General features: G+C 40.7%; 1 protein-coding gene across 1 annotated transcript; it reads right to left on the bottom strand.

Moving 5' to 3' along the window:
* Positions 1–3,605: 3,605 nt before the first annotated feature.
* si:ch211-212d10.1 (granzyme-like protein 2) lies at positions 3,606–8,060 on the bottom strand. Its single transcript, XM_024422736.2, has 5 exons — positions 7,921–8,060; positions 5,438–5,600; positions 4,642–4,771; positions 4,195–4,422; positions 3,606–4,037 (listed from the first exon to the last, which is right to left on the bottom strand). Exons 1-5 carry the CDS (start codon positions 7,976–7,978, stop codon positions 3,906–3,908), a joined length of 711 nt encoding a protein of 236 aa, XP_024278504.1. The 5' UTR covers positions 7,979–8,060; the 3' UTR covers positions 3,606–3,905.
* Positions 8,061–23,919: the final 15,859 nt, after the last annotated feature.

The following is a 23,919-nucleotide window of genomic DNA, read 5'->3' as shown; positions in this document are numbered from 1 at the left end:
GTAGAATGGGCAAAATGAGTGACCTGAGTGTGGTATGATCATCGGTACCAGGTGTGCTGTTTCCAGTATCTCAAACGTCTGGCCTATTCACGCATGTCTAGGATTTACTGAGAATGGTGTGACAAACTAAAAACATGCAGTCCTGTGGAGGAAAACAGCTTGTTGATGAGCGGTGAATGGCCAGAACCATGCAAACTAACAGGAGGGCCGCAAATAACGCCGCAGAACAGCGTCTCGGAACACAACTCGTCGCTCCTGGTCACTGATGGGCTATTGCAGCAGATGACCTCAACGGTACAGGCTGGTGTGGATGTTTTCCTGGCATATGTTAAGTCCCTTGATAACAATTGAGCATGTTTCCATGCCCCAAAGAATTCAGGCTGTTCTGGATGACTGGTACTAGATGCGTGTAAAATAAACTTATCACTGAGTACTTGAGATTCTATTGAAAGGAGTATCTGGGTAGAAGTGTGTGTGAATTATATATATATATATATATATATATATAATCATTTTTTAAAGGTACTCACATGCTAATGAATAAATAGAAGTCATGCTAGCTATTGGAACATCCAGGCAAGAGTTAATTATTTTCTGGAAAGTCACGTGAAATGTAGTAGTTCACTGTTGGAGGGTTTATAGGCCATGCATGTATAAAATAATTCCAACAGAGGGGGCTGTTGTCCTGTAATCTATTCCATGTGTAGACAAAACTACCCTGGAACTCAAGAGTATTCTGTCGACCTGAGGTCCCGATCAAACCAATGATTCACCAGTATTCAACAGATCTAGCCTGGCATGCCAGGGCTGATAACGGGGATAATATTATGTAGGTCGGTTGGAATGCTATCATGCTCCATTGAACCACATTGATATATGACTTTTCTTCTGTTGTATCGCTTCTGTTTGCCACAGTATTAGCGATCTTATCGTTAGGCCTATGTAAACAAGTCACGAGAGAAGTTGCTTCATTTATTGCAATTAATTTTGCCCTTGGAATACATCCCAGACTGTTTTGAAGGTCCAATATGTTTTTTTAAATCTCAATATCAAATTATTTCTGGGTAACAATTAAAGGGATAATCCACCTCCAGAAATACAAATCACAAAACTCCTGTCAATTTGGTGAAAGCCTATGTTCTATCATTGGGTAAAATACACATTTTCCCCATGATTGAACTTGTGGTCCATCTGTGAAATCAGGTGTATTATAAAACATCTAATATAATCTTTAAGATCAAATGGATACAAAACTATTTAAAAAATAAGGATTGCATTTGGAATATAATCCCTTATTTAATATTCCAACAGATTGGTGGTCTAGAATTCTTACTCAAATGCAACTTTGATGTGGGTAAAATCCCCATTAAGCTTGCAAACTTTCATGAACAAGTACTTCTAACTTGGAAACTCATGTACAAACGCAATTTCTCCCCACATAGTTATACAATCTGTAGTAATAAAGAAATAAAATACAAAAACAAGTCTTTGTTTTTCCAGAACTGGTTTGACAACATTATCTGGGTTAAACAATTATTGAATAATGATGATTTTATTCTATATGATTATCCAGAATTCATGAGAACATACAATGTTACATTTACTCCCGAGGAGTATCAAATTGCATTTTATTAGATATACTATATTTGCCAGACAAGAACACTTTGTTCCAGTTCACTTGTCCTAGGGCTGCATTCCATTACATCTAATAAGGTGAAAGAAGTATCATACCAACTCATTCATAGAATCTACCCTGTAAAGACCTTTATTATACACAGATTCAAAATAGCTATTGATAACAAGTGTGTATTTTGTGGTTGTGACCCAGGAACTCTTGACCATTTATTTTGTGACTGTTCTTATGTCAGAAGATTTCGGAGAGAGTTAGATTTTATTTGAAAAGAAACGACTATTAATGTTAATCTGAGAGACTGATATTATGTTTTGTTTTGATCCAAATGATATGGACCCTGATTTAACTTTCATTGTTAATTTGTTTATTTTTCATGGAAGATTCTTTATCCATAAAATGAAGTGGGCAGAGAACAAACCCCTCTTCACATTATTTAAGATATAATTTAAATATTATTTTAAAATTATCAGTAAATGTAAAAGCAAAAAAGCAATAAGCACCATAAAAGTTTTTGACAAATTTAAAATGTATTCGATATGTAATACCCCTTGTCTGTTAGGTTTATGTGCTCTTGTTTGTATATTTCTGTTTTTTTATGTTTTCAAAATGTAAAAAATAAATAAAAAATCTAAATATATATATTAATATATATATTAATATATATTAATATATTAATACAAAAAAGTACAAATTTGAAAAAAAAACTGTGAAATCAGGAAATCGTGTAGGAATGCGTCATAGATACATGGTTCTCTTCACTGGAAATAGAGGATAACATGCTATCACATTTCATAAAGCTTTTAAAACAATTACCTGCACTCCAGATCGCCAAATCAGCCAATATATGGTATGGGCATATGTGTCTATAACACATCCATCCGTTTATATCATTATGACAAAGTATATATGTCGCTTAGATGTGCTCAATCAATTATTCAACTCAGTTTTTCCTTCTCGCAATGCGCCTTGTGTGTCTGGGAAACATGGGAAAGGCAATTGTTGCCGTAGCAACGTCATCTGCCCTTGCTCTGGGCCATTTTTATTGTGCCTCAGTGCTGTAGGCAGAGATAATTGCAGGTTGAATTCGGTGAAATAGACTCCTAAATTGATAGTGCAGTTTAAGCGATTTTACAGCTAGCTAGTTAATTCACATGCTGATATTGACTTTGGTATTATACGTTTGCTAGCTTAGCTACCTAGACAGCCCAGAGAAAGTATTGCATTGTGGGTTTTTAGCTTCAACAGATTTCAACAACGATTTTCTCATGTTGCTACCAAGCTTATTATAATGAGAAAACGAAACATTTGTTCACCAAAAATATTTTTTTCACATATTAGTGTTATTTAACACTGTTAATCATGGGCATTTGTGGTTTGAGGTGGATACCCTTTAAGTACCTGTTTTCAATTAAAATAGTTTTTAAAAAATTAAAAAATAGCATCTTAGCAAATAACAGTTTCTCAAGCAAGAATTTTACTAGGACTGTCTGGGAGTCTGAGTGGGGAGGGGAAAACTGACAACTAACTGTTATGGTCAGAGAGGTTTGGAACGCTTTCTTATGGGTCTATTAACTAACTGATGTCACCAGGCAGGCTGACATTTCAGGCAGCCTTTTCAAACAGCTCTCACACTAAAAGGGCATTATCATAATTTTCACAATTTCACAGTATTATTCCAATCTCATAGTGTGGAAATATATATAAAACACAATAAATCACGTTTTGGACTGCACTGGGCCTTTAATGTATTTTACATGGACTGTATGTTATTCAGATGTGCACAAGGGGGCAGTCTTGTTAAGATTTTTGATATGCTCGATGTCTTTTACTGCTCATATATTTTCAATATAGCCTACTCCAAAATGCAGTAAGCATTGTGTGATTGCCTCACTGTTTAAGGGACAACTTGATCAAAGCACCTCTTCCCAGTTTGCTCATATTGATATTCACAAAATAAATATGTTCAATAACATAAACTCTCTACTTATTTAATCCCACGATTCACAATTTAAGATTTAAAACAGCTGCAGCACAGAACAGGACTTGAAAGCATTGTTTGACAGATGGAAATTCAGAGGCTTCAACACAGAACAAGGAGGTTATACTAACAATCTTTGGCTTACTGCATGAAGTCACACAGACATTAACCAGCACCGTTAAATCAATCAGAAAGCATCATAAACACATTCAGATTCTGCAGTATCATAATCATGCTTCTAGGGACCTGGGTGAACAAATGAACAAACTGTAGAGGTTTCTGGTCAGTGTCGTATCAATTATTCATGGTGTTGGTGATCCAGTCCAGGTAGTCAGGGATGCGCGTGTAAATGTAGAGTTTGTCTATAGAGCAGGACACCACCCCATAGGCCACACCGTTACAGACCAATGGACTTCCGGAGTCTCCCTGGAAATAACACATGGTGACCACGATACTGACCAAATGAACAGGCACATTTCACTTGGAATGATTCATGCCATCCATCAAGGTGAAAGTATTGTTTTCTTTCTTTACTCCCATGTTCTTTCCCCTGCAAAATGACATACTTTAAGACGCCACTTACCTGAGCAGGTCCATTTAGTCCTGAAGAGCAGAACGCATGGTTGTCTGAGCATACTTGACTCGCAACCAGTGTCACGTTGAGGTCCAGTAGCACAGAGGATCCTTTGTTTACTCCCCTGATATTGAAGCCCCAGCCTGACACCAGACAGTCCTTGGGCACCTCCTCATCTTCTGTCTGCGGGAGGCCAATGGGTCTCACACGGTCGGTGACAAGCACATTCTTCTCCAGCTGGGAGGCAGAAAGAGCGGGGATGTCAAATGTTACAACTTACAACCTTAGATGTTCTATAACCTACCTTAATAGTGGTAAACTAATAATTATTATTTGTTGTGACATGTCTGATACAAAGAGATTGCATACTTTGACATTGTAGTCACATCAACATGCATTGCACAATTAAACATAAAAACAGTATGCGTAACTTTAGGTCCTAGCTAGGAGATTTACCTTGAGTAGCATGATATCATTATCATGTTCTTCATTATCATAATGTGGATGTGGAAATGCCTTTTTCACAAATATTTCCTGAGCGCTTTCCTGTTGCACGTTGTGGACTCCCAGCTTGACCTTAATGGATCTGTAACATACACAGACACAATGTAATACAATATACTGTGGTCTTACACATATCTGCAGCAGGCAGTAGTGGGTTAATCACAGAGGCTGATTGAAAACATAATGTTAATCTATGTCATGTCAATCTACAGTATATTCTTGCACTCCCCTTTGTTTAGCATGTGGCTTGACATTTCAACAGTCTGCAATACGTCTTAATGGTGCGGGATCCAATGTATTGGTAGGTTTTTCATACTGGACCTTTGTTTGGCTATTGGAGCTCTTAGCCCTGGGCTAAGCTGTGTTTCACATCTAAATTCTCCAAAGGGTACGTTAGAAATGCATGATGTCAAAATGTGTAAATGCAAAATTAGGAAGAGCTGTGTGAAACAAGGGGTAGCGTAGGATAGCCCTAGCCTAAAAACAGTAGAAAAATATTCAGGTGTGAAAAACCTAGAGACTTTGAAATGGTGGCCTATTAAAATGTCCTTTTAATAGGTGGGATTGCAATAAATATCAGTGTTTGACTAGCAATAATTTTGCACTTGTTTTGGCTGAAATCTAATTCCCTGCATATATAAGGTAGGAAAGAGAAACAGTTGCATGATTTATAGGGCAGACAATGGCTTATATCTCCCCATATGTTTGCCCCTGGTATTCTCTCACTAGATAAGCAGACATTACTGACCTCCCATTGCAGTGGGCAGCAGTCATCACAAAGTCCTCTCTCACTAGAAAGCCAGCACAGTTTTTGGGCTTCAGGATGTTGGTGGTAGCCCTCTCCAGGAGGACCATGTAGGGTCTACTGTAAGGCACGGCCTCCTTGCCCCCATAGATGCGCCCTGCATGCACTGTGACAGCACCAAAAATCAGGACCCACAATATTTAACGATAGATGTGCATTTTTCATCTTGCCCTCATAAAGGTTATGCAATACTTGATGTACACCCCCCTCCATATCTATTTGAACATTGAAGCTAACATTTCAAATTTGGCTCTATACTCCGGCATTTTGGATTTAAGATAGAATGTTTCACATGAGGAGACAGCCCAGAATGTCACCTTTTATTCGAGGGTATTTTCAGACATATCTGTTTAACCATTTAGAAATGAAAGAACTTTATATATCTAGTCCCTCATGATCTTTGTCCCTCTGTAACTTTCTAACTTTTTATCATTCACAATCCATTTGTGATTACTCATAATCATGGTAGCATCTACATAAATGTAGATGTGTTCAGAAACTATTCTAACTTAAAATAAAAGTGACTCCAAAATGACTCAATACATTACTAACCATTCACTTCCTGTTGAGCAAAACATAATCCGAAACACAACCAAAACAAGCTGTAAAAGCATCCAAAAAGTTTGTAAAGCCAAAAGCTTGATGTAGTCATTGTGTGCAAGGAATATGGGACCTACCAAACTTTTAACTACTTAATACACTATAAGTGAATTTGTCCAAATACTGATGAGGGTACTAGGTACAGTCGAAGGTTTACATACACCTTAGCCAAATACATTTAAACTCAGTTTTTCACAATTCCTGACATTTAATGCTCATAAAAAAATCCCTGTCTTAGGTCAGTTAGGATCACCACTTTATTTTAAGAATGTGAAATGTCAGAATAATAGTAGAGAGAATTATTTATTTCAGCTTTTCTTTCTTTCATCACATTCCCAGTGGGTCAGAAGTTTACATACACTCAATTAGCATTTGGTAGCATTGCCTTTAAATTGTTTAACTTGGGTCAAACTTTTTGGGTAGTCTTCCCCAAGCTTCCCACAATAAGTTGGGTGACATTTGACCCATTCCTCCTGACAGAGCTGGTGTAACTGAGTCAGGTTTGTAGGCCTCCTTGCTCGCACATGCTTTTTCAGATCTGCCCACACATTATCTATAGGATTGAGGTCAGGGCTTTTCTGATGGCCAATCCAATACCTTGACTTTGTTGTCCTTAAGCCATTTTGCCACATCTTTGGAAGTATGCTTGGGGTCATTGTCCATTTGGAAGACTCATTTGCGACCTAGCTTTAACTTCCTGACAGATGTCTTGAGATGTTGCTTCAATATATCCACAATTTCCTCCTCATGATGCCATCTATTTTGTGAAGTGCACCAGTCCCTCCTGCAGCAAAGCACCCCCACAACATGATGTTGTCACCCCCGTGTGTCACGGTTGGGATGGTGTTCTTCGGATTGCAAGCCTCCCCCTTTTTCCTACAAACATAACAATGGTCATTATGGCCAAACAGTTCTATTTTTGTTTCATCAGACCAGAGGACATTTCTCCAAAAAGTATGATCTTTGTCCCCATGTGCAGTTGCAAACCGTAGTCTGGCTTTTTTTATGGCAGTTTTGGAGCAGTGGCTTCTTCCTGGCTGAGCGGCCATTCAGGTTATGTGGATATAGGACTCATTTTACTGTGGATATGGATACTTTTGTACCTGTTTCCTCCAGTACCTGAAGGTAGACCTTGAAATACATCCACAGGTACACCTCCAATTTACTCAAATTATGTCAATTAGCCTATCAGAAGCTTCTAAAGCCATGACATCGTTTTCTGGAATTTTCCAAGCTGTTTAAAGGCACAGTCTACTTAGTGTATGCAAACTTATGAACCACTGGAATTGTAATACAGTGAATTATAAGTTAAATAATCTGTCTGTAAACAATTGTTGGAAAAATTGCTTGTTTCATGCACAAAGTAGATGTCCTAACCTACTTGTCAAAACTATAGTTTGTTAACAAAAAATTTGTGGAGTTGTTGTAAAATGAGTTTTAATGACTCCAACCTAAGTGTATGTAAACTTCTGACCTCAACTGTAGATACATGTATTTATTTTCTAAATGGTAAAACAGATATGTTTGAAAATATCCTTATTTAAAATATGACATTCTGTACTTTCACCTCATACCAAACATTTTTGTCTCAAATCCAAAACGCTGGAGTATAGAACCATATTTAACATTTTGACTTTCTGTCCAAATACATATGGAGGGGAGCGCGTCAGCTGTCTTTTAACAACACTTTTCAGACACATTTTCTTCCTGTACATTCCTTGAATTCCCTTCAATACAATTTTGGATTGGTAGTAGTAGACTGCAAAAGTACATCAAGACCCTGAATCAATACATACATTTAATGTCTAGGTATTTGCTTTCTTTACCTTCGCTGTAGAAAATGAGCATTAGGACCAGAGTACCCAGGTTCAGTGGAATGCCCATAGTGAATGGAGTTCAGTTGAGCAATTGATGTGGTTGGAGACCTGTGAGAAATGTCCTTCAGTCTCTTACTACACTCCAGCTTTAAACAGGCCTTGGGGGAGACAGACCAGGAACTAATCATCTATGCATATATTATGAGCGATTGACACTGAGAGTGATGAATGACAGAGCTTAAACCCTTTCATGTTGTGTGCCTGTCATTTTTCCTGTTGTGTGCATCTTTCATTTAACATTGGTTGTGCATGTAGCCTACTGCCTCTGAACCACGACATAAATATTTGAAATGGTGATACTATAGCTAGGCTAGTTGTTGTGGACTATAGGGGTCTTTCGGGAATATCATGGGACTGAAAGGAAAGAACACAGACACATGGATTATTTTTGAGAACTATTGTCTGCTGTAACGAGAGAAGACCCTTGCGGGTGACATTGAACAAATATCCTATGATGATGATTTATGTTTTGATAGGTTTATACGATGTGAAAAGCCACTTCTAGTGTGTGACCCAAGGCTGACTTATAATTGAGTCTACTGGTGCATCCTTTAGCATAAATCAGGCCATTTGGCCGACTGTGATCCAAATACATCCGTCATAATTTACCATTCAATGTCTCTGAGGTAGAAGCAGCAGACAGCTTTGAAGATTCCCATTCCCTGTTCAAAGTCATGGCTCTTGTAAGAGCCTCTTTGTCTGCCATCAGGCTCCAGAGGTAACGCTATTTCAACGTAACCCCAGTCAAAAGAGAGTGTATCGAAATAGGATTGGTTTGATACAAGGGTTACTTATACCAAGTGCTTTCTGATCTGGGTCATTTGTCTGGTATGAAGAAGGCATTAGAGTCCTTTGGGAAGAAGTCAAGAGGATCAAGTGACTCTCTTACAGTATATTATATTAACATGCACAGACAACAGTGAGCATCACGGTCAGTCATTCTACTTCCAACCAGAAATCCAAATAAAATTATACCACTATTAGAAATATTAATGGATGGCATAAATCAAACGCAGTTAATGATGTATCTTGGGAAAAGTAAAGGAGAAGCTGACTTGAAAGGTATGGGTACCCTCGGTCGTAAAATACCAGCGCTCAACATCGTTATTCTCTTTGAAAATAATATTTGAAGGATGTTCCATTTATTCAAGTGGAAAAATTATTTTAGATTGGAATTAAACTTCAGGGTCAATGATTGGACCACGGACTGTCACACAAGTATCAGAGCTGCCTCAAGGATTTAAGTCTAGATCACTATTAGGAATGTCCATTAATCTTACACATTTTGCATTTTCCCCATTGGCATGGTGCAATTTGTTTCCAATTGCTTCAGTTGATTTTAGTTCATAACATAATAATAGCAGGGTATTACTAGTATTACTATTTGCCAGAAAAGCAATGAAACAGTTGGCTCCTCTTCTCCCTGTGACCCATGTGAACATATCTATTATTGTACTGTCTCTCACACCCACACACAGGGATGCTGAAGCTGCTTCTAGTTGCCATGCACATCTAAACCAAAGGTCTATTTTCTGATACTTTCAAACCACATGAACCTCCTTTCTCCCTAAGTGACCCTCCTGTTAAGCTGTTCCAGATACCTTTATGAGATGTATAAAACCTACCAACCAGAAATGCATAAACAAAATGTGATTTGGTAACAACCTATTTCCCTTGGCTGAAAAGGGTACCCATTTGTTTCTGGTATGCAAATAAACTGACCGCATAGCCCCAGGTATGTCTATTACATACCTTCCAGAGTCTAGACTGAATAATACTCCCTTTCATACCTGAGCCACAAGCTTTTTATTTTAATTGTTTGGAATAATGTGCAACAGTGAATTTTGTGAGGAGAAAAGTGGCAGGGAGAAGTGAATGGGCTCTGGGAGCTGTGTGATGGCGTAATGGGAATCACAGGAGGAGGCAGAGAGGAGCTGGACAAAGAGGCAGCCCAGCAGGAGAGGCCTTTACCGTCAGCCTGTCAGCTTTATTGGAACCGCGGGGGTTGCGCTCCGCCTGGTTTAGCCATTGGCCATTGAGGTAGAAAGCGGGGGGAAGTAGTTACAGTCGTAAAAAGTCCATAAATCATGTTGCAAATTACATGTTTATTAAGAAGAAAACAAAACGACAACACTAAAATGAGGACCAAAAAAACGGACATTACTTGACCATCTTATTGAAATCACATATGTGGTAGGCAGGGGATTCATTCCTGGCCCACTGTAGAGTTGTGGATGTGGCATTATCTCTGTAGTATGATCATGTTATAAAGAGGGCTACTCTCAAACTCTCTCCAGAAGTTCAGTGAGGATTTCTGAATGATCCAATGTTGACCTAAATGACTAATGATGATAAATACAATCCACCTGTGTGTAATCAAGTCTCCGTATAAATGCACCTGCACTGTGATAGTCTCAGAGGTCCGTTAAAAGCGCAGAGAGCATCATGAAGAACAAGGAACACACCAGGCAGGTCCGAGATACTGTTGTGAAGAAGTTTAAAGCCGGATTTGGATACAAAAAGATTTCCCAAGCTTTAAACATCCCAAGGAGCACTGTGCAAGCGATAATATTGAAATGGAAGGAGTATCAGACCACTGCAAATCTACCAAGACCTGGCCGTCCCTCTAAACTTTCAGCTCATACAAGGAGAAGACTGATCAGAGATGCAGCCAAGAGGCCCATGATCACTCTGGATGAACTGCAGAGATCTACAGCTGAGGTGGGAGACTCTGTCCATAGGACAACAATCAGTCGTATATTGCACAAATCTGGCCTTTATGGAAGAGTGGCAAGAAGAAACCCATTTCTTAAAGATATCCATAAAAAGTGTTGTTTAAAGTTTGCCACAAGCCACCTGGGAGACACACCAAACATGTGGAAGAAGGTGCTCTGGTCAGATGAAACCAAAATTGAACTTTTTGGCAACAATGCAAAACGTTATGTTTGGCGTAAAAGCAACACAGCTCATCATCCTGAACACAACATCCCCACTGTCAAACATGGTGGTGGCAGCATCATGGTTTGGGCCTGCTTTTCTTCAGCAGGGACAGGAAAGATGGTTAAAATTGATGGGAAGATGGATGGAGCCAAATACAGGACCATTCTGGAAGAAAACCTGATGGAGTCTGCAAAATACCTGAGACTGGGACGGAGATTTGTCTTCCAACAAGACAATGATCCAAAACATAAAGCAAAATCTACAGATGGTTCAAAAATAAACATATCCAGGTGTTAGAATGGCCAAGTCAAAGTCCAGACCTGAATCCAATCGAGAATCTGTGGAAAGAACTGAAAACTGCTGTTCACAAATGCGCTCCATCCAACCTCACTGAGCTCGAGCTGTTTTGCAAGGAGGAATGGGAAAAAATTTCAGTCTCTCGATGTGCAAAACTGATAGAGACATACCCCAAGTCTTACAGCTGTAATCGCAGCAAAAGGTGGCGCTACAAAGTATTAACACTGAATAATTTTGCACGCCCAATTTTTCAGTTTTTGATTTGTTAAAAAAGTTTGAAATATCCAATAAATGTCGTTCCACTTCATGATTGTGTCCCACTTGTTGTTGATTCTTCACAAAAAAATAGTTTTATATCTTTATGTTTGAAGCCTAAAATGTGGCAAAAGGTCGCAAAGTTCAAGGGTGCCGAATACTTTCGCAAGGCACTGTAAATAGTTAACCAAATAGCTACCCGGACCATCTACATTGACCTTTTTTGCACTCATTGCATACGCTGCTGCTACTGTTAATTATCTGTTACTTTATTCATAGTTATATTTGCATATCTACCTCAGTGAGCTCATACCCCTGCACATCAACACAGTACTGGTACCCTGTGTATATAGCCAAGTTATCGTTACTTATTGTGAATTTATTTGTACTTTTATTATTACGTGTTTTACTTTTCTATTATTTCTCTATTTTATTTGTCTCTGCATTGTTGGGAAGGGCCCGTAAGTAAACATTTCACTGTCAGTCTACACCTGTTGTTTACGAAGCATGTGACAAATAAAATGTGATTTGATTTGTGTTGATAGGATGGAGAGGTACTGAAGACTGACTTCCTGAGTCCTCCATCAGCTCAGTTCTGATTTGTCTATCCAGATAACTAGCTACAATGCCTCCAGCCTCTGACTGACATCATGCCATGTTTATTATAGAAGTAATCCTTTAGCCACATGTCCATCGTGGCCTCTGAAGCGGCTCACATGACAGCTGAGTGGTCTATGGGACTCTTGGTTGAGAAAGTAAAAATCAATAGACATAAAATCTATAGGGGCTCCAGAGTGGCACAGCGATCTAAGGCACTGCATCTCAGTGCTAGAGGTGTCACTACAGACACCCTGGTTCAATTCCAGGCTGTATCACAACCGGCCGTGATTGGGATTCCCATAGGGCGGCGCACAATTGGCTCAGCATCGTCCGGGTTTGGCCAGTGTAAGCCGTCATTGTAAATAAGAATTTGTTCTTAACTGACTTGCCTAGTTAAATAAAGGCTAAATATTTTTATTTTATTTTAATTAATAAATAAATATATATATATCTAAAGTCTAGATGCTGTTCTTTAGATGAGGGGGGAAAAGACAACTTCAGTAAAACTTTTTACAAGGCACATAAACTGAAATATTGTTTCTAAAGTTTGGTTTTTCACAATTCCACAGATGTGTGTTTCAAAATCCCATTCACACTATCAACAATGAAAACTTTGTAAAACCCAGTCGTATGTATTTGAGGGTGTTTTTTTCGAGGAGCAGGGTGAAATCAGGCCATAGTTATGCACACATTGCCCTCTCTCTCTCTCTGAGAGGAGAGCTGAAGAAGAAAGGCCCATGTTTGCTGGGGTCCCGCCGGGCCCTGGAAGAGGGCCCTGCCAAACAGATGCACACTAGGCCAGGGGAGAGAGAGAGGAGCCCAGAGCAGTAGCTCAACCCAACCACGGGACCAGGGGACGTGACTAGTCCAGGGGACAGAGAGAGGAGCCCAGAGTAGTAGCTCACCCCAACCACTGGACCAGGGGACATGACTAGTCCAGGGGACAGAGAGAGGAGCCCAGAGTAGTAGCTCACCCCAACCACGAGACGTGACTAGGCCAGTGTTCCCAAATGGTCCCTTACCCCCTTTCCACTTGCTGAACCAATGAAAATGCTAGTTTAAGTAGGCTTACCCAAGGAGGAACTCATGCCTTTCCCCTGCATAGAGAAAAAAAATGGGGGTGGATGCACTCCCTCTCTACAAGATCATAGGTAATTGCTATTTGTTTGACAGCCTGGACTATTTAGAGAGCCAGAGGTTATGCTGTTAATCTTCTTGGCAGACCTCTGTGCATGACTTCATCTGATGTTTTTCATAAGCTTCTTTATGACAGAATCAATAACAAAATATTAATGGTAATAGTAAATGGTAATAACATTTGACAGCTGGTCACCTGTGATTCTTTTCACCAAGTATCATGTTGAGACCGAGGCCAAGTGCACATCTTCTGCCCTCCTCACTCCATTCTATCATTGCTGTATGTTTCCAAAGATGACTCCTGCTGTACGAAAGTGCTTGGAACCGTTTCGAAAGCATGCAATTAACAGTAGCATGCGTTTTCTGATGACTGGTGAACCGTACTGTACTAAAAAACAAGTTATCTGATCAGGTGCTGATATCTGTATTGCTTCACAAGATATACAGGTTTATTCAGCCTTACTCCTCCTGTGACACAGACAAAAAAAGTATCTATATCATCTGTCATGTAACCGCTATGCACACGGCTCAGTCCACTCAAACACAAATGGAATTTGTTTCAAAATGACATGTGTAAATTCTTTCTAACTATCGTTATTGTTTACTATCTGACAGGACCACACAGCAAGCGATATACTGTACGTCCTGAACATCTTTAAGCATTTGGATGAGTAACACACTCAGGAAATGTGTCTTTGTGAAAGTCATGCACTTTAAACGTTTATCATGATGAGTTGACTGGCCACGCTTCAGCACGTAGTGTATCTCTACTGTGATTATTTACAAAAACAGGCAAGAACAGAAATTAAGTAAATAGATATGGCAAAGGCAATAGGCCAAAAGCTTCATGGTGATTAACTAGCCCCTTCAACTGTCTGTGTGCCAGACCCTCTTGGCCAAGTCAACTAGATGTATGCCTGTCGCCATGGTAACACCACAAGGGTTGCCAAGGCACTAAGGATATTACCTGACGTCCCACTGTCCAGCACTCAGCGTCTGATGAAAGTAAGACTTCATGCAAAAGTCTCTATCCTATTTACACAGCTGGAAATGTACTGGGGCTACTCAGGTAGCTCATGCTTTCCTACAGTTACTGAAGGCCAGGGAAATAGCAGAGATCCACCTGCGATTTCAATACATGATCTCCAAGTCACGGGTTAAAATGTTTTTTTGTTGAACTAAATGTAGCTTTTATACTTGCAAATGATCTGTACATCAACACAATGAATGGGATTAGGGTTTCTTAACTGACTGATGGAAGTCCATGGGGGGGGGGGGTTGGATCAGTAATCAGAGAGAATTAACATGATGAGCTAATGTTGTTATTAATGTGATTAAGAATAGAAAACCTGCTACTGCTCGTTCTCCTGCGCCTGCAGAGACACAGACACGCACTCTGACTAGAGTTTTAACTAACTTTAGCCCAGGGCAGGGATATAGCTAGCTAAATAGTGCCTGGCGGGCTAGCTAGTTAGGCACCTTGGTTGGCTGGCTACATTAGCTAACGTTAGCCGAACTTCGAACTTCCCCAATAGACGGTGACATGCTAGCGAATGTGCCTAATGTTAGCGATTAGTTCTAACTATTGAACATTAAATATCCCTTCCCTGATGGACTAGCTAGCATGTCACCACCTGTAGGGTCTGGGAAAAAGTCTGACTATATGTAACAGTATAATTTTAGACCGTCCCCTCGCCCATACTCGGGCGCGAACCAGGGACCCTCTGCACACAACAACAGTCACCCACGAAGCATCGTTACCCATCGCTCCTCAAAAGCCGCGGACCTTGCAGAGCAAGTGGAACTACTACTTCAAGGTCGCAGAGCAAGTGACGTCACCGATTGAAACACTATTTAGCGCGCACCACCGCTAACTAAGCTAGCGTTTCACATCCGTTACATATACAAACAATGATTTAACGTAACTAGCTAGCTAAACGTTAAATAAATATCCGTGCCCTGTTGGGTTAACATTAGCTAGCATGTTACCACATTGAAAATGGTTACTACACGAACAGTGCGCTAGAAAATAACTCGCTGGCTAGCTAGCACACAATGGACTTGTAGGCTAAATGTTTTCCAATAAAAAACACATGGTTTTGTTCCACGAGTGTGTAGTATCTGGGATCTACATCGGTTTATATTAGTTACTGTGCGGTTACTAAGCAGTAATGCATTACGGCAGTGTTACGTTAGTACACCTAATAGGAAATGCACATGCGCACTGAGGTGCCGGGAACTGTAGAGCACGAGGGGTTTTGACTAAACGAAAACTAACTGTACTCCTGTCTCCTGCCTGGTCATTTCTCCACAACACAAATATTACAGAGTGCATCTGCTGTACATGACTAGTCAGATAACTTGTGAAGTCAGTTATACATGTCAGCATGGACGGTAATTAAGCGAGCCTGAGGCTGGTACTCTTCACACTCGGCTAGTAGACTATGTGCCAAACTAGCCTGACACTGCAATGAAATGGCTAGTAGAAAATGTGCAAACTAGCCGGACACATCAGTGAAATTTTACCTTTATAACCATCGCATGCCACAGATTTAGGAATTGAATGTGCTAGTAGAAATCGAGGTCAGTGCCCAAAATCCTTATGTTCCATCCCGGAATGAATCCTTATAACTCTTGGTCCTCCTCAGTGACCTCAAAGCTGAGTGTAGTATAGCTCATAGTGCAATACTTCACCTCTTTAAGCAAATAGTACCCTAGATTGTCCTGATCATGTAGTTGAACATTCCAGATAATTCCTCCATCCCAGCAGAAATATCCCAACCACATAGTAGGATTTTAGATGTGCAGATAGACCAAAGCCCAGCCTATTTTACTGTGGCTATGATCAAATCTGTGGGTTAAGGTATTTTTTATTTTATTTATTAATTAATATTTACCCCCCTTTCTCCCCAATTTCGTGGTATCCAATTGTTAGTAATTACTATCTTGTCTCATCGCTATAACTACCGTACGGGCTCGGGAGAAACGAAGGTCGAAAGCCAAACACAACCCAACCAAGCTACACTGCTTCTTAACACAGCGTGCCTCCAACCCTGAAGCCAGCCGCACCAATGTGCCGGAGGAAACACTGTGCACCTGGCTACCTTGGTTACCGGTCATACCCTCCCTAACCCAGACAGGAGGCGCAATATGAGTTTGTAAGAGGTCATCGCACTGAATGGGGATGGTGATGGAAGCTTTTGTGGTCCACACAACGAGAAGTGACAGGAGTTCCAGTCATGTTGAGCTGACATTGGACCTGCTGCCAGTACGGATGATCTTCAGTATATCCCTCCCTCCTTGATATCGAAATCCTTTGACGTCACTGCTTCCTCAATGGTAATGTAACTTGCACCATAGGGACACTTGACCTCCCCAACTGCTGTGGTGCCCATCAGGCACCCAGGATCCCAGGCCCTGTGACCCAAAGCCCTGACTCCTGCACATCCATCCCTGTAGCCATATTGAATGCCTTGATGCCCTCCTCTTCGTTATCTGTATTCTACTTTACAGACAACACCCCATTCAACAATTGTGATCTGAGGACCCTTTTTAGCAGCGATGGAGTAATGCGCTTGGCCCTAACCACTGCTCCATAATTGCTGGTCGTCAACTTCCCTCTCCACACTTCTCCAATTTTAATGCTCTTATGCTCATCCTTGAAAATGCCAAAAGTTCTGAAATAGACACCGAAGTCGACATATTGTACAAACAATTATCTAGGCTAAGTAATACAACATATTTTTTGATCTACTGCTCTGCTAACTAGCTAGCTAAAGTGTAGTCATTGGCTAGCTAAGACAGAGAAAGGGGACAGAAGAAGTTCAACACTTTATTAAATGAATTTCAATACAGCACATGGATTCATCATGGATTGGACACAGGTCTCTGATCACACTGGTGAACGGTAGCTTCCTGCAAGAATTTGTAGTCTTCCTGAGGTCTTGTCTGTTGCTAATCAGCATTTCACTTTTTTTTGTTGAGTAAATTGAGGCAAATATATTGTTGAAACTCACCTTGTCAGAGAGAGAATTACACAGTTATCAAATTGTCACGCCAAGGTAAGCCTACACCAAACACATACCTAGTTTGCAGTGTTTGTAAAATTCACAATGTGAAAAATTAATGGTGAAAAAACAATGGGAACCATTTCCTTGTTTGACTGCTAGGTTTTATGGGTATTATGACGCGTCTGATTGGTCAAAATGACTGAACAACCAGCATCCCCTACCCTATTCCACATGAATCAGGGAACCCTAACAAAATGGCAAAATATTTTTTAAGGGGTATAGGAATCAGACCAAGAATGATCATTTGAAAAAAACTGTAACACTTTATTTGGATAGTTTGTAGAGCATCTACAGATAGACTATCTACAGACTCAGTAACATTTCCACAAACTATCTACTTGTCACGTTCTGACCTTTATTTCCTTTGTTTGTCATTATTTAGTATGGTCAGGAGGGCGTGAGTTGGGGTGGGCAGTCTATGTTTGTTTTTCTATGATTTGGGTATTTCTATGTTTCGGCCTAGTATGGTTCTCAATCAGAGGCAGGTGTCATTAGTTGTCTCTGATTGAGAATCATACTTAGGTAGCCTGGGTTTCACTGTGTGTTTGTGGGTGATTGTTCCTGTCTCTGTGTTTTGCACCAGATAGGGCTGTTTTGGGTTTTCTTGTTTTTGTTAGTTTGTTCATGTGAAGTGATTTATTAAAACATGAATCAAAATAACCATGCTGCGCTTTGGTCCGCCTCTCCGTCAATGGAAGAAATCCCTTACACTACTAACCCTAGCCCTAACTTTAACCCTTAACCTAACCCTTATTCTAAACCTTACCCTAACCGCAACCTTAGCAAGCAGTTGCTATCAACAGTTTGTTGATAGTATGACCATCTGTAGAGCATCTACAAATGGAAAATCTTTACAATTCGAATGAAGTGTGACCAAAAAACCCAACCGCAGTGTGAGTGTGAAGAACGTTCACTGTCTGTGTCTGACAGACAGATGGACAGAACTGACTCAGTCTGAAGTGTCATGCCATGCTTAGAAGAGAAATAATAGAGGTATCATAGCCTTGTCTGGGGCCTGAAGGATATAAATCATGTCTTCCCGTGTGGATGTTTGGTGTTCTGCTTGAATCATTGTGATCCGCAAAGCATATGGTGTACATTTTCCAAGGTATCAGATATACAGCAGAATAATAGGAGATGGGGAACAGTTCTGCAAATGAGGCTCCTCTAACTCTCAGTCAGTGAGACCATGCAGAGAATGCGGCAGAATGTCAAACTGAAAGCATCGTACACTTGAGACTTCATCTCCTGTGTGGCTACTCAGAAAAGAGGAAATGGAAGGAAAAATAAACTTGCCACTGATTAAACAAGAAACTAACAGAGGTGAAGCCCTGTCAGAAGTCAGAGATACAAGGAGATAAACCATATCAGGGATCTTGGCTGACAAACTTTGCAGCTTTGCACTTCTGTATTGGTTTTAAAGCAATCGGAGAGAAAAATAAACCGACTCATCGTGCAACCACAAGATAATGGTTGTGTTAGAGGAGCTAGAGCCCCCTCCTCACTCCTCCGCTTGTTCTATTGACAGAATTCATGCGCATCATGAAACTGAATCTTCTTTAAAGTCAGCTCTGTCTGAGGAATACAAAGCCTCAGGGGAACTACCATGGGATATAGACCCACAGTGGACACTCTAAAGATCCCACTCTGTCTCCCTGTTTGTCATTAGACATATTGAGTGTTCCTGACTACAGACAAGGGCCATGAAATGCTAAGGTGGCGGCCAAACAGTGTGAAAAGGAAAACAGACCTATTGTATAGATTTTTAGTGAAAGACAATGAAGTTTGTCATTTTTATTTAATTTATTTTTATTTCACCTTTATTTAACCAGGTAGGCCAGTTGAGAACAAGTTCTCATTTACAACTGCGACCTGGCCAAGATAAAGCAAAGCAGTGCGACAAAAACAACAACACAGAGTTACACGTGGGATAAACATACTTACAGTCAATAACACAATAGAACATCTATATACAGTGTGTGCAAATGTAGTAAGGAGGTAAGGCAATAAATAGGCCATAGTGGCGATGTAACTACAATTTAGCAATTAACACTGGAGTGATGGATGTGCAGATGAGGATGTGCAAGTATAAATACTGGTGTGCAAAAGAGCAGAAAAACTAAACAAATATGGGGATGAGGTATGTACTCACTCACTCTCTCACTCTGTGGGTAAGACATCATTTAAACATCACAGATATAAATTCCCAATGTGCCCATGATAAAATGCAATATGAATTGTGTTGTACTACTGAATGAAACTGTGAGGAGATGCACTCAGACCAGCCTTTGTAATTGAACTTACGTTAACTACATTACTATGTGGAATATTTAGAATATTTTTGGACCATTGGAAACAGGTACTGACAGGAGGCACAATATAAGTTTGTCAGAGGTCATCGCACTGAATGGGGGTGGTGATGGAGTCTTTGTGGTCCACACAACGAGAAGTGACAGGTGTTCCAGTCATGTTGAGCTGACATTGGACCTGCTGCCAGTACGGATGATCTTCAGTATGTCCCTCCCTCCTTGATATCGAAATCCTTTGACGTCACTGCTTCCTCAATGGTAATGTAACTTGCACCGTAGGGACACTTGACCTCCCCAACTGCTGTGGTACCCATCAGGCACCCAGGATCCCAGGCCCTGTGACCCAAAGCCCTGACTCCTGCACATCCATCCCTGTAGCCATATTGAATGCCTTGATGCCCTCCTCTTCGTTATCTGTATTCTACTTTACAGACAACACCCCATTCAACAACTGTGATCTGAGGACCCTTTTTAGCAGCGATGGAGTAATGCGCTTGGCCCTAACCACTGCTCCATAATTGCTGGCCGTCAACTTCCCTCTCGTCGTAGTGTGCCATTTGGGGTTGGTGCGCTGTCCAAATGTTGCCTGCCATATAGCCTTCTGCTGCTTCACTGACAGCGCCATGCCAGCCAGGATAACTGCATGCCCCAGGTGCCCTTGTTTTTTAGCAATGTCCAGTACAGACAGGGATGACAGGGAGGATAGCAGTTGTTCTGGCTCAGGTTCAATGAGACGTTCTACTGTACCTACCCCGGAGACAGTTCCTTAGCCAATGAAGATTCTCCTCTGTGGGCTCTCAGGACAGACGGTTGTAGTCTTCGGGCCGGTACAGGTCCTCCACTGACTGCACCTGGTTGGGCACGGCTGGCTTCCTCCACTCCCATTCCACATCCGTACGGCCAATATTGTCAACCACCAAAATAGGCTGCATGGCTACACTCATGAGCTCCACGGAGGCATTTGCATGTGGTATAGAGAATCCCTTGGTCACCTACATAAACCTCCCAAGAGGAAGGATGTTAAGTGCCACATGCCTTTCAAAGCATGACCTTGAACACCTTGAAATGTATTTGTTGTAAGAAATTTGCTATTTAATATATACTTCTCCACATGGCCAGACTTATAGCGGTCTTCTACACTTTTTTTAATGCTCTTATGCTCATCCTTGAAAAATGCCAAAGGTTCTAAAAGACACCAAAGTCGACATATTGTACAAACAATTATCTAGGCTAAGTAATACAACATATTTTTTGATCTACTGCTCTGCTAACTAGCTAGCTAAAGTGTAGTCATTGGCTAGCTAAGACAGAGAAAGGGGACAGAAGATGTTCAACACTTTATTAAATGAATTTCAATACAGCACATGGATTCATCATGGATTGGACACAGGTCTCTGATCACACTGGTGAACGGTAGCTTCCTGCAAGAATTTGTAGTCTTCCTGAGGTCTTGTCTGTTGCTAATTAGCATTTCACCTTTTTTGAGTAAATTGAGGCAAATATATTGTTGAAACATCACCTTGTCCAAGAGAGAATTACACGGTTATCAAAATGTCATGCCAAGGTGAGCCTACACCAAACACATACCTAGTTTGAAATCAAAATCAAATGTATTTATATAGCCCTTCTTACATCAGCTGATATCTCAAAGTGCTGTACAGAAACCCAGCCTAAAACCCCAAACATCAAGCAATGCAGGTGTAGAAGCACAGTGGCTAGGAAAAACTCCCTAGAAAGGCCAAAACCTAGGATGAAACCTAGAGAGGAACCAGGCTATGAGGGGTGGCCAGTCCTCTTCTGGCTGTGCCGTGTGGAGATTATAACAAAACATGGCCAAGATGTTCAAATGTTCATAAATGACCAGCATGGTCAAATAATAATAATCACAGTAGTTGTCAAGGATGCAGCAAGTCAGCACCTCAGGAGTAAATGTCAGTTGGCTTTTCATAGCCGATCATTGAGGGTATCTCTACCGCTCCTGCTGTCTCTAGAGAGTTGAAAACAGCAGCTCTGGGACAGGTAGCACGTCCGGTGAACAGGTCAGGGTTTCATAGCCGCAGGCAGAACAGTTGAAACTGGAGCAGCAGCAGTGTTTGTAAAATTCACAATGTGAAAAATGAATGGTAAAAAAACAATGGGAACCATATCCATGTTTGACTGCTAGGTTTTATTGGTATTGTGATGTGTCTGATTGGTCAAAAGGACTGAACAACCAGCATCACCTACCCTATTCCACATGAATCAGGGAACCCTAACAAAATGGCAAAATGTTTTTTTAAGGTATAGGAGTCAGACCAAGAATGATCATTTGAAAAAAACTGTAACTTTATTTGGATAGTTTGTAGAGCATCTACAGATAGACTATCTACAGATTCAGTAACATTTCAACTAACTATCTACTAACCATAGCCCTAACCTTAACCCTTACCCTAACCCTTATTCTAAACCTTACCCTAACTGCAACCTTAGCAAGCAGTTGCTATCAACAGTTTGTTGACAGTATGACCATCTGTAGAGCATCTACAAATGGAAAATCTGGACAATTCGAATGAAGTGTGACCAAAAAACCCAACCGCAGTGTGAAGAATGTCCACTGTCTCCATCAGACAGACAGACAGACAGACAGACAGACAGACAGACAGACAGACAGACAGACAGACAGACAGACAGACAGACAGACAGACAGACAGACAGACAGACAGACAGACAGACAGACAGACAGACAGACAGACAGACAGACAGACAGACAGACAGACAGACAGACAGACAGACAGACAGACAGACAGACAGACATGCTTAGAAGAGAAATAATAGAGGTATCATAGCCTTGTCTGGGGCCTGAAGGATATAAATCATGTCTTCCCGTGTGGATGTTTTGGTGTTCTGCTTGAAGCATTGTGATCCGCAAAGCATATGGTGTACATTTTCCAAGGTATCAGATATACAGCAGAAAAATAGGAGATGGAGAACATTTCTGCAAATGAGTCTCCTCTAACTCTCAGTCAGTGAGACCATGCAGAGAATGCGGCAGAATGTCAAACTGAAAGCATCGTACACTTGAGACTTCATCTCCTGTGTGGCTACTCAGAAAAGAGGAAATGGAAGGAAAAATAAACTTGCCACTGATTTAACAAGAAACTAACAGTGGTGAAGCCCTGTCAGAAGTCAGAGATACAAGGAGATAAACCATATCAGGGATCTTGGCTGACAAACTTTGCAGCTTTGCACTTCTGTATTGGTTTTAAAGCAATCGGAGAGAAAAATAAACCGACTCATCGTGCAACCACAAGATAATGGTTGTGTTAGAGGAGCTAGAGCCCCCTCCTCACTCCTCCGCTCGTTCTATTGACAGAAATACATGCGCATCATGAAACTGAATCTTCTTTAAAGTCAGCTCTGTCTGAGGAATTCAAAGCCTCAGGGGAACTACCATGGGATATAGACCCACAGTGGACACTCTAAAGATCCCACTCTGTCTCCCTGTTTGTCTGTAGACATATTGAGTGTTCCAGACTACAGACAAGGGCCATGAAATGCTAAGGTGGCGGCCAAACAGTGTGAAAAGGAAAACAGACCTATTGTATAGATTTCAGTGAAAGACAATGAAGACAATGTCATTTTTATTTTTTATATTTTTTATTTAACCTTTATTTAACCAGGCAAGTGGGGACCTGAGACTCCAATGTATTAGTCATTTAGTAGGGGTTGTTTGTAATTAATAGGCACTGAAAGGTGATACCTATATTTAGACATTTCCTTGATCCTCAGTTGAGACAAGGGGGATAAACAGACATCCAGATGTAGGCCTAGCTTGTCCAGTCGTGGACAAATGCCGTATTGGCTCAAGGGTTTTCTTCATGAAACTTGTTCTGTAGAAGATTAATTGAACTCCTGTTTATTCTGGCTGCAGGGCAGTCGGAGGAGGAAATGAGGGAGCCGTCATGGAGACAGGTGACTGACTGTTCCCATTCCCACTGCCACGTGGAGTGACAGACAACCAGGCATCCTCTCAGCCTCTCACAATGATGTGTTGCAAGCTTAACAGCCGGAACATGTTAGATTTTCTCTGCCGGCATTTCTCTAAAGAACCCAAATTGTATTACATGAGAGAATGACAGTCACATTTTCCACGGTTCTAAATGAGTAGCAATATAGTCCCTACTCTGACTACATGTTCTCATTTGACAGGCCACATGTGTGGTGCCCTCTTGAGCTATGTTGAGTGCTTATATTCTCATTTTCTAGAGCGATATAATAATTTTTCTATAGACACAGCTAGAGATGTATTATATTTCCTCTCCACACTTCCTCAAGCTTTCATGACAAGATTGTGCAATATG

Source organism: Oncorhynchus tshawytscha, linkage group LG05 (assembly GCF_018296145.1).
Source record: "Oncorhynchus tshawytscha isolate Ot180627B linkage group LG05, Otsh_v2.0, whole genome shotgun sequence".
Lineage (NCBI taxonomy): Eukaryota > Metazoa > Chordata > Actinopteri > Salmoniformes > Salmonidae > Oncorhynchus > Oncorhynchus tshawytscha.
This window is presented reverse-complemented; position numbering and strand designations above follow the sequence as displayed.

Bases quoted from the DNA above. Each gene is read 5' to 3' on its own strand.
- si:ch211-212d10.1 (XM_024422736.2), bottom strand. From the start codon at position 7,978: ATGGGCATTCCACTGAACCTGGGTACTCTGGTCCTAATGCTCATTTTC. The intron at 5,601-7,920 runs GTAAAGAAAGCA...GTGCTGTCACAG, and splicing joins GCTCATTTTCTACAGCGAAG to TGCATGCAGGGCGCATCTAT. The intron at 4,038-4,194 runs GTAAGTGGCGTC...TGTTATTTCCAG, and splicing joins GACTAAATGGACCTGCTCAG to GGAGACTCCGGAAGTCCATT.